General features: G+C 45.3%; 1 protein-coding gene across 1 annotated transcript; it reads left to right on the forward strand.

Annotated features, from left to right (window-relative positions):
• Nucleotides 1–453: 453 nt before the first annotated feature.
• On the forward strand, nt 454–11,274 carry ACTR5 (actin related protein 5). Its single transcript, XM_065850242.2, has 9 exons — nt 454–867; nt 1,911–2,140; nt 3,041–3,210; nt 3,625–3,842; nt 4,179–4,361; nt 6,928–7,050; nt 7,584–7,723; nt 8,611–8,743; nt 10,176–11,274. The coding sequence occupies exons 1-9, from the start codon at nt 484–486 to the stop codon at nt 10,416–10,418; spliced, it is 1,824 nt and encodes a 607-aa protein (XP_065706314.2). The 5' UTR covers nt 454–483; the 3' UTR covers nt 10,419–11,274.
• The last annotated feature ends 242 nt before the right edge of the window (nt 11,275–11,516 follow it).

The raw sequence follows: 11,516 nt of genomic DNA on the forward strand, positions 1-11,516 counted from the left end.
TTTGGGTTGGAAGGGAGATTCAAAGCTCCCCCAGTGCCACCCCTGCCATGGGCAGGGACATCTTCACCAGCTCAGGTTGCTCAGAGCCCTGTCCAGCCTGGCCTGGGGTGCCTCCAGGGATGGGGCATCCACCACCTCTCTGGATAACAATCCCAGAATGTCAGGGGTTGGAAGGGACCTGGAAAGCTCATCCAGTGCAATCCCCCCTGGAGCAGGAACACCCAGCTGAGGTTCCACAGGAAGGTGTCCAGGCGGCTTTGAATGTCTGCAGAGAAGGAGACTCCACAACCTCCCTGGGCAGCCTGGGCCAGGCTCTGCCACCCTCACTGAGAAGCTCTTAGTCGCGTCACTGGGACACCTCGGGGTCCCTCCGGCCCTCCACCGAGCGGTTCTGTGTGGCGAGCGGCCCGTTTCTTCCCTCCCCGCCCGGAACCGGCGGCGCTGCCCGCGTTCCCGGCCGGAGGGACCCGGGGCGGACGCAAGATGGCGGCGGCCCCCCGGGTGTTCGCGTTCCGGGACGCTCGCTGGGTCCCCGACCCGGTGCTGGAGCCGAGCGCGGCCGTGCGGAGCCCGCAGCCGGTGCCGCTGGTGATCGACAACGGCTCCTTCCAGACGCGGGCGGGCTGGGCCTCCCCCGACCCCGCCGTCCCCGCGGAGCCCTTGCTGCGGTTCCGCTCGCTGGCGGCGCGGAGCCGCGGGGCCCGCGGCGGGGCTGGGGCTGAGACGCAGGTGGGCAACGACCTGGGGAGCCCGGAGCCGCTGCGCTGGCTGCTCCGCTCGCCCTTCGACCGCAACGTGCCCGTGCAGCTGGAGCTGCAGGAGCTGCTCCTCGACCACGTCTTCCAGCGCCTGGGTGTCGCCTCGCAGGTACCGCCGGGCGGGGAGGGGGGACCCCGGGACGAGGTGAAGCCGCCGGTTGAAACCGGGCCCGGCCCTGGCGGGGACTGAGGAGAGGGGAAACGTCTGGAAATGGGGCTCCGTCATCGTTCTGCTTGTTGAGGGACGTTGTGTTGTCCCCTCCTCGCTGATACAGCCTGGGGTGGTGGGCCCTGAGCAACCTGCCGTGGTGACAGAATCGCAGGGTGGTTGGGGTTGGAAGGGACCTCTGGAGATCACCCAGTCCAACCCACCCGCTAAAGCAGATTTCCTGGAGTAGATCACACAGGAATGTGTCCAGGCGGGTCTTTAATGTCTCCAGGGAAGGAGACTCCACACCCTCTCTGGGCAACCTGTTCCAGGGCTCTGTCTCCCTCATTAGGAGTGGCTTTCAAACCTCATTATCTGTTTAATTTCTCCTTAGTTTTGTAGTGAAATGAAAGCGGGAGGATACAGCTGCAGGGCGAGAGGTTTGGACTGCAGCATCTTGTCAGGCTGTGGCTGAGAACCAGCGTCCAGGATCAGTTTTGCAAAGAATGTTAAACATTGCTAGTTTTGTACAGTGCCCTTATTAACAGTGCTCGTTTACCTGTTCATACACCCAGCTGAGCTGAGAGTTGTTCCTCAGACCACGAAGCCTTTTGCCTGTGTGACAACACCCGTTTGAAAGCTTTACCTAGTGCAGAACTGAAACTTCACCAGTTTTCACTCGCACTTCACCTCCTCACTGCGCAGATTTTGCTTACTTAGATTTTTAATTATTTATATATGCTTTTAAAAAAAATCCCTTCTCCTCTGCCTTTAGGAGTTTGATCTTTGGTTGAATTAACATCACAAGCCCTGCCTGTCAAGACTACTTTTTACCTCTTTAAACATTAGTTATAATTTACCTGATATGATTAGTAGCCTGCACATAAAGTGTTTCTTATTGCTGTTTTGGAGGAGCTCTTGCTGATGTTTAAAAGAAGAAGCAAGGATAAGTATCTCTGGGTGTTTCCTTCATAGCTTTACTATTTTTCTTTTGTCTCTTACAGGGTTGTGTCGATCATCCAATTGTTTTGACAGAAGCAGTCTGCAATCCTCTGTATTCAAGACAAATGATGTCAGAGCTCCTCTTTGAATGTTACCAAGTGCCCAAAGTCTCCTATGGTGTAGACAGCTTGTACAGTTTTTACCACAACAGAAGACAGAACTGGCCCTGCAGTGGTTTGGTGATATCTTCAGGTTATCAGTGCACTCACATTTTGCCAGTCTTGGAGGGCAGGTGAGTTCTTGGTTGGTTAAGAACCCACCAAGAGGTGCAGCCTCTCTTTGTCAGTCATTGACTTTTCAGTGATGCGAATACCCACTCCTCTAGTACGGTTTAGCATTAGAGTTAGGTTATTGTTGGACTCAATCATCTTGAGGGTCTCTTCCAACCAAAGTGATTTTATGATTCTACGATTCTGTGATTCAGTATTTCAGCTCTTATCAGGTCTTAATTTATACTGACCAGTTAAAACTATGTCTGCAAATTTTGGTAAGTTCTATTGAATTTTGAGTTGAAGAAGCAGTGCTGTGCTTGTACATATTGTATTTTTAGTTACTATTCATGCATAGGTCTGTACTTTCTAAAGTAGAAGGGGATATCTGCCCCAAGTAAGATCAGGCATTAAAAAACTTATGCTAGGTTTGAAAGCAGCCTTGGGACAAAAGAAAGTGCTCTGTGAGATTTCTGCAGTTCTTGAGGCTTCCAATCCTTACTGCAGGAAATGGCTTTATTGTATATAGTAGGTGCTTCAGATTTTCAAGGGTAACATCTGACCAACGGTGAAATGTTACAAAGGTTAAATGAACTACTTTTATCTCCACTAACCATCACTTCCCTTCTTAAAATAGAACATTTTCTTGCTGTAGCCCAATTTATTTAATGTTGGGGTTTTTTATTTCAAAGCAGAACAGAGCCTTTCAGAAAGTATCCGCAGTAAACAAGGCAATGATAATGCTTGTTCTCTGATAAAGCAGGTGTGTTAGATTCTCTGGTAACTGAATCCTGAAAGATTTATCTGTGAATATTCAGCTGTCTACTTGTCCATATTAAATAATACTGGGGAGAGTAGGAGGTCTGGTTTATGCTGAACCTGTGAATCTCTCCAGTCACAGTTGTGTCTCTTTGTGTTTTAAGGTTGGATGCTAAAAACTGCAAACGTATTAATCTTGGAGGGTGTCAAGCAGCTGTTTATCTCCAACGCCTCCTTCAGCTGAAATACCCGGGACATTTTGCTGCCATCACTCTCAGTCGCATGGAGGAAATACTGCACGAGCACAGCTACATTGCAGAGGACTATATAGAAGGTAAAACCAGCTGTAATTTACCACCAGGTAGTGTTCATCCAAACTTAGTTTGGATGTGTTTGCTTAAATTTGTCACTTATGAAAGAGCCCGTGGGAGTCCTTAGAAATGTGTGAGAACTCTCCCTTGCCTTGGGAGAGAGAAGAGACATTAACGTCCACTTCCCAGTGGTTCGTACTTTGTGTTTGCTGTGTGCTGGGGATCAGAGCACTGAGAACCTTGTGCATGGAGTGTGTGACTGGAACGGGGGACTCTGAGGGGGCAGCTAAATATGGGAACAGCTGCCAGGAGATGACAGAATTCTAGGCTGAATCATTGTTGCCTTCTTCCTTCGAAGTCTGAACTTAGTGTGAAGTGCGTACAACATACAAACAATGATTTTCAGCCTGGCAAAACATTTATTTTGCTTTCAAAAGAGCTCCAGAAGTGGCGGTCCCCTGAGTACTATGAGAACAACGTGCACAAGATGCAGCTGCCTTTCTCGAACAAGCTGCTGGGAAGCACTTTGACGTCAGAGGAGAAGCAGGAGCGACGGCAGCAGCAGTTACGTCGCCTTCAAGAACTCAATGCACGTCGTCGAGAAGAGAAGCTGCAGCTTGACCAAGAGAGGCTGGACAGGTTATTATACGTACAGGTAAACAAGGCAGAGTTTTCTGTGTGATCTTTTGGAAGAAGGGCAGGCTGCCCTTGGGGGCTTTATCAGAAGGTCATGCATCACTGTAAAGAAACTGCGTCTGTCCTGTGTGTTTTCTGATAGGAGCTTTTTAAGGTTACTTGGAGGGTAAAATAGAACAGATTAGTGATGCAGAGGATGCTTCCAGCTTCTGAACAGTATTTTGTGAAATATTTTCATGCTGCCAAAGCGTGCACGTCATAATATGTAGTAATGAAGGCAAAGTGTGTATACATGCAGAGCTGACAGGTAGTTACTCTGTACTGTTCATCACAGCTAACTCTGCTCTGTCTGTAGGAGCTTTTAGAAGATGGTCAAATGGATCAATTCCACAAAGCTTTGGTGGAGTTGAACATGGACTCTGCAGAAGAACTTCAGTCTTACATCAACAAGTTGAGCCTGTCTGTTGAACAAACGAAACAGAAAATCCTACAGGCAGAAGTCAATATTGAAGTAGATGTTGTGGACAGCAAGCCAGAGGTATAATGTTTTCACTGAGTTAATCCTCCTCTCATCTCTGAGAAGTTTCTATGCCTGAACATGTGCCCCTTCAGACTTTCATGGATGAACTAAGCTATTCCTTTAACAATTTGCAACTCATTGTTAATGCCGCTGCAGAAAGGGACAGTTTTGATTTCATAGAGCGTGCCTGAAATCAGTAACCCATCTTGTGCTGTTCTGCACTGTGCTCTGGGACATATGTTATATTTGATTCCGTATAGTTCTAAGCATAATCTCTAGGTTTCCTGCCAGTAATTAAAGTATACAGTTATATGAAAGCAATAAGTTTCCTTAAAAGTTTCTTGCTTATCTATAAGAAGTTGGCAAAAAATAGCCGTAATGGGTCAGAGAAGGTACCACTGGCGATATCGCAGTTTCCCTTTGGCAGCATCTGCCAGCCATTGTCCTTACTGAAGGTTCACTTGCTTAGAGCCAACATAATGGTTTGGTTCATGCTTAAACCGGCCTCTAACTCTGCTTTTGCCCTATTTTTGGTGAAATAAGTGGGCCTGGTATGTTAAAGGTATTTTTTTTTCCAGTGTCTGACAATGAAATGACATGCAGTTTCAATTGGTTATAATCCTTAAATGTCTTTAGCATTGTATTAAAGATATATAAGAACCTCTCAAGCTTTTTGTTAAGAACAGTATTTGTTTCCCTTTCTGTTCTTCCCTTTCAGGTGTAGAGAACTTTATGGTAAACAGCTAACATTTTGCCTTCGTTTTGGCTCTCTTGGTGCAGTGGAGTAGCAGGTTCTATTCTGTTTCTTTAGCAGTGAAAGATTAATTGCTACACTTGGTTGTTGTCTTGAACATGAGAAGCTTATTTGTTTGCTTTGCCAGACACACAGGCCCAGCACATAGCAGCTGCTGCTAAGAGATGGTCTAAGGCTCTTTGTGCAATTACCTGAAATTGCCTTTTAAGTCACATAAGACAGAGCTTTTTTAGTTATATCAGTCTTTGCTCAGCAAGAGGTGGAGAAAAACAGAAAATTGAAGCACGGAAGAGAGTGGTGCCAGATAGAGCGGTTTGTGTTTTATATGCAACTTCAGATGTAGCCCAAACTGTTAGAGCAGGTGAGCTGGTATCTTCATGGTTATATTTTGCCAGTCCTCGACAGGAAAGTCTCTTTTGTTTTGTTTTCCCATCCCACACAAGCAAGGCAGGGAATTTAATGGTAATTACAGAGAAGGTAGAGGTGCTTGGAGTGCACCAATCAGAATGACTATTTGAGCAAAATTAAGGTAGATCACGGGTTACCATCGTGGTAAAGAAACTTCCTGCCTTTGGGAAAATAGAATGTTCCAGAAAGAGATCATTGAAAGACTGTCAGCTCCTTGTAATTTTGCCCAGTGGTTGTGCCCAAGTTCCAACGTGTCTGTTTTGGATCCCGTGCTCCTCCGCTTTACTAGGTGTCATCTCAGACCTTGGAATGAATCAGCAAGGCTTTTTGTTTGGTCTGGGCTTTGCGGGAGAGCCTGCAATTATCACCGAAACCGTTTGTGAAGATAGGCTGTCCCTCGGTGGCCTTGTGAAGGAGACTAAAAACTGATTATATTGTCCTAGGGTCTGTGCCAATGCTTCGGTAGAGTTCTCTGATTCTTTCTGTTGCTAGGTTTAAGACAGAAAAAGAAATGGATTTTAAAAAGCGTAAGTGTTGGAGAGAACTTCAGGGACTGCTGTTTGTTTGCTCTAACAATGAACTTCAGCTTGAGTAATTGCTTGGTTGTGCTTGGTATTGAAGTGGACCTAAGCTAATATAAGTGATTTAGCTTTTTCTCATCCTGGTATTGTTTGCTAGACATTGCAACAAATGTTTCGAGTTTAAAATAACAAAAACAAATCTGTAGCAAGAAAATCCCAAAGGTAACGTTGTAACACAAAAGTAATGGAGATAATTAAAGAGCTGCTCCTACTCCTCAACAGTGAGGTACTGTAGGATTTCCAGTGAGGCTGCTCATTGGGAAGAGGCTTTGAGAGCATCTTCACGTCTCTGTAACATAGAAGGGCTTTTGGAATATCCCATGTGCAAATGCCAGGTGTTTGAAACTGTAAAAGATTGTGTGGTAGCTTTGTAGCTAGCAAATATTTGTTTTCCAGTCCCACACAAGCAAGGCAGGGAATTTAATGGTAATTATAGAGCAGTTAGAGGCGCAGGGAATGCACCAAGTCTTAACCAATTTAAAAAGCTGTTTTATTAAGTTTCAGTGTGTTATATTTGGACATGGCTGGTTAGGATCCTGGCAGTCAGCCTGTTGACTAAGGGCTTTAATTTCTGGGGTGGCGTCATGATAAATTTGTTGAAAAGTGTTTGATTTTTGTGTTTTGGGTGAATGTCTGTCTTAACTCCTGTTTTCTAGGTTGATCACCATTTTGAGTTTTTGTCTTTGGTGCTGAAGAGCAGCGTATTTGCTTTCAGACATGTTAAAGAGTTGAGATTTGAGAGAATTGGGGTTGAATTTTCCAAGTGTCACCAGAATTAAAGGCATATATGTGCTTAGCCCACCTGAGCTAACTGACCTTAACATACCTTTTCTGTTTCCAGACTCCTGATTTGGATCCATTAGGCAGTGAACAGTCACTGGAGGATGTGGAAAGTATTAATGAGTTTGAACCTTTATTTGCTGAGGACCAGCCTGAGGTTGAGAAGCCTGTTGCTGCTGTGCAGGTTTGATGTCTATATCTACACCTTGTGTCAGATGTTGCTGCCTCCTGGTTGTCCAGCTGGTTTGCTGACATTTCTCCAAATGCAAACGTTGTTTGTCTGCTCTTGTAAGAGCTGCTTAAACTATCTGAGCAGGACTTTGCGAGGAGAAGTCCTTGCAATCTTAGCTGATTGTGCAGGGCATGAATATACCCCCTTGGCTCACTCTGCAGGCAGCGCCTGTTGGAGCAGAGCTGTGTTGTTAGGGAAAAAAAGTCCTGCTCAAGTTTTTTTGTGTGTGATCCTTATACAATTTCACATCCCAGTGGACCCAGCTTTCAGTTGAGCCTTAAGACTGAGTGACACCAAATAGAATAAAGTACAGGAAAAGTCTAGCTTCCTTGGCCTTTTGGAACCTTTTGCAGCGTGGCCCATTCTCTGTGAGAGCATTACCACCTGGTTTTTGTACAGAATTATTTGGAAACTTTTGATTATTCTAGAAGATTACTCTTCTTTAACATAATTTCTCACTGCTTTTCAATCTCATCTCTTTAAAGCCCGTGTTTAACCTGGCTGAGTACCACCAGCTTTTCCTCGGCACTGAAAGAATCAGAGCGCCAGAGATTGTCTTCCAACCATCCCTGATAGGAGAAGACCAGGCTGGTGTAGCAGAAACCATGCAATATGTCCTTGAGAGGTGAGTTTACAAAGCTACTTGGCATTTAATTCAAACAAGCTGGTCTTGTTCTGATATCAGCTTTTGCAATATTGGTTACTTAAGGATAATGTGAGATAATATGCTTCAATAGATTTTTTTGTGGGGTTGAGCATTGCAGGTTAGACACATCTTCCTGTTCTGAAAACGTGTAACTCTGCTTGTCTTAAGATAGTGGTCTCCAAACTTTTTTGATTGATGACCCCATCAGTAAAAAACTTCAGAGCATGCACTTCCAATATATGTATATTTATAAATTACATACAGGTACTGCTGAAGTAGTATATGATATACATTTTAAAACATACACAAGAATAGAAACTAATGAAGGATGATAAAAGGTTAAATAAACCGTGTTTATTTATGTATTAATGATACAAAAATACCTTTTTCCTGTACCCACGTGGATTTTCTTGCACACACCCCACTTTGGAGACCCCTGGTCCAGCTTGTGATATGGGGAAACAACAAACCCTTGTAGATATCCATCCTTTGAAATGACGAGCTGGTAGTCTCTGGTTTTGTGAGACCAAAATCAGGGGTGACATTTTTAAGTTATGATGTGGGTGCACTTGCTGGAGAACTAGTTCCAGACAACTGAGCATTAGCAAAGCGTCACCTGTGAACTGTGTGGATGTCCGAGGTTACATTGTCTGAAGTGCAATAACTCCAGCTCTACTGAGTTGTTGATTTATGGGATACAGAGCACTTTAAGGATTTTCTTCAATCACCACTTGAATTTCCAGAAAATGAACACAGGTTTTCATGATGGGGAAGGAAGTTTCTCTGAGGGAATGCTGAAGACAAGGTTTAGTTTGTAGGGAGAGAATTCCTTGAGAACAACTGAAATTGGGTTTTGTTCCTTGTAGGTATCCAAAGGAGCAACAAGCTGTTCTTGTCCAGAATGTTTTTCTCACTGGTGGAAATACAATGTACCCTGGACTGAAAGCCAGAGTCCAGAAGGAACTCCTCGAAATGAGGCCTTTCCAGTCATCTTTTCAGGTACGTGTATTGATGTGATGGTTACATGAACAGTCTGTTCGTCAATGTGCAGCAGTAGTTCAGGTTGGGAGAGGTACGGCATGGGTGTACTTAGGGCATGGGAAGGGACAGTGGTGTATTACAAGACACTGAAAACAGCTGTTTAGACCTGAGGAAATGAAGGTTAAGCAAAGATACTGCTGCTCTTTCTGAAGACACTAGAGAGAGCAGGGTAGATGGTTTGGAAAAGGAAAACCTGCTTCAGCTAAATGACCAAGCACACACAACCACGTTTGGCTGGGAATTTGCAGGTTGATTTCTTAGGACTGGGACAGTTGCTGTCTGGAACAGGCAACCTTTGTTAGGAGTAGTTGCTGGGAAAAACCCTACTCACTTCAAAACTAAGTTATATATTCAATTTGTTACATATAATGACCGTTTGGGACAATAGCAAAAGAAATAGGGTGAGTATCTTACAAACCTGTGGTCCTTTGCTACATTTTTAGTAACAGGCGTAGTACAAGGTGGGCAAGTCCCAGAGTTTGCCATGAATTTTGTAAGGAGACTTGCCAGAGTCTCCCTTGCTGTTCTGAAACCACCTTGTCTTCTTAAATCTACCAACTTCTTGAACAGAAAATCAGGTTATAAACTGGGGAGAGAAAAAAAAGTCAGTGCAAATATAATCTTATGATTCCACAGCCCTTGTTTTGTGTACTTATTGTAGCCAGGTGTGACTGACAGAAACTTTGGGGAAGGCTATGGCTTGCTAAGTTTTGAATGTGAAACTTGTCTCTGTAGGAAGAAAATGAGTGTGTTTTCCTCTGCTTTTCATGTTACTGCTCATAACTGAGTAAGAGCTTCCTTCTTTCCATTGCAATGTGGTCTGTAGTGTGGTCCTGGCAGAAATCTGTCACTACACGGGTATCACACATGGGATTTACACAGTGTCTAGTCTAGCAAGCCCAGAGCTGAACCAGAAAAGCAGTTTGTGCTACAGTAACAGGAATAATCTGAATGGAAGTATGAATCTAGAGCAGTGGAAGGAATATGTGTGGTCTGTTCCCACATACAGCGATTTCTTAGCCTGTGATATTTCTCCCTGGTACTACACGCAGTGGAGAAGTTTTGCTGGAGCACTTGATACTGTTTTGCGGCACCACCAGCTCTTCCAGCATTGGCTCCCAGCCATCAGGGCTGTTGGCTGTGAATGTGATGCACCCATGTGCTTTCTCAACCGGTAGAAACACAGCAGGCTCATGGAGGATTGATCTCAAGGTGAAAACACAGTTCAGACCCATTCCTAACATTACTCTTCTCCAGAAGCACCAAATAATCAGCTCAAACTTGTGAAATCCACTTGTTTGTGTCACATACTACTGTAGCTGGGGTTAAAAGGGCTTTTTTTTCCTCCTGTGTTGAACTGACACTGCTGTTCTATTTTCCTTTCCTCCAGGTTCATCTTGCTTCCAGTCCTGTTTTAGATGCCTGGTACGGGGCGAGGGATTGGGCAGTGGAATACATGACCCGTGAGGAAGGCTGGATAACCAGAAAAGACTATGAAGAAAAAGGAGGAGAATACCTCAAGGAGCACTGTGCTTCAAATGTCTACGTTCCCATTCGCCTTCCGAAGCAGGCCCCGCGGGCAGCAGAGGCATCGGCACCGAGCAGAGCGCTGACATCCAGTGAGCAGCCGTAGCCCTGCACCTCGCTCACAGCCCCTCGGGTGGAGGTAACAGCGTGGGGAAGAGCCAGCGGTGTGCGGTGTGAGCTGTGGATGGAGTGCAGGCCCCAACGTTGCCTTGCTGGCTGCTCAGAGAGCACTGAGCATCTCGTTCCGTCACCTGAACAAGGAGGACCCCGCTGGGGTGTCATCTGGCATGACCATAGCGCTTGCAAGGCTCCGTGCTGCTCCTGTGTCACACAGGAGGATGCAACAGCGAGGAGGAACACAACGCAAGTGCATTCCAGAGAAAAGTACTGTCTCCCAAACTTTCATAACAAGACTCAGGGTTTTTTGAGAGTATATGTTTTACAGCTTTTTTAAAATGTAATTAAAATGGACTGGCTTTGTACTGCTTCTATTGCATGATGCAGAAGTTGGATCCGGGCTTGTACCAAGTGAGTCAGCCCAGCAGGCGTCTCCCTTGCTCCTCACAGTGAGTGTTTGTCGGGACATGTTGGTCAGGACACTTCTCTGCTGGAGATCGGAGGGGCTCATCCCTGCCTCCTGCACTCTAGTCAGGTTTGCTTTCCTTCCTGCTACACCCTTTCTGCTCAACCACCGCCAAATAAGCAGTGGGATTTCAGATAGTTTTGGACTTAATTTATGTCAGTAATATTGACATCTTGGTTGAAACTGGACACCTGGTCACATAAAGCACTGTCTGGCTATAAAGACAGAACCCTCCATGAAGTGTGGTCCAGAAGGACGGCCAAGACTTGTGCCGTCCTTACATGGTTTTGCAATAGCAGTGGTTCAGCAGGGCAGCTCTTCACTGATGGGACCTTTCTATCAAAAGTTATTTTAGCAATAAAGCAAACTTTCTCCTTTACTGCTAGTTTACGTGTTTCAGTGATTCGACCTCTTTAAGGAGTACTGCAATAAGAATGTATTTGATTGGTTGTACCTTGCTGAAAAATGCCGGTTTGCAGCCAGGCCCCTGTCCTCTAATTTAAATTTGACTAGGGGTGCAGTTCTTACTCTTTTCTTTTGGGAAAGAATAATTGATACAAAATGCTGAACTGAAACACAAGCAGCCTCCATCAGTTTGGCAAAAACTGTAAACCATTAGGC

The sequence above is a fragment of the Patagioenas fasciata genome, chromosome 16, assembly GCF_037038585.1.
Source record: "Patagioenas fasciata isolate bPatFas1 chromosome 16, bPatFas1.hap1, whole genome shotgun sequence".
Lineage (NCBI taxonomy): Eukaryota > Metazoa > Chordata > Aves > Columbiformes > Columbidae > Patagioenas > Patagioenas fasciata.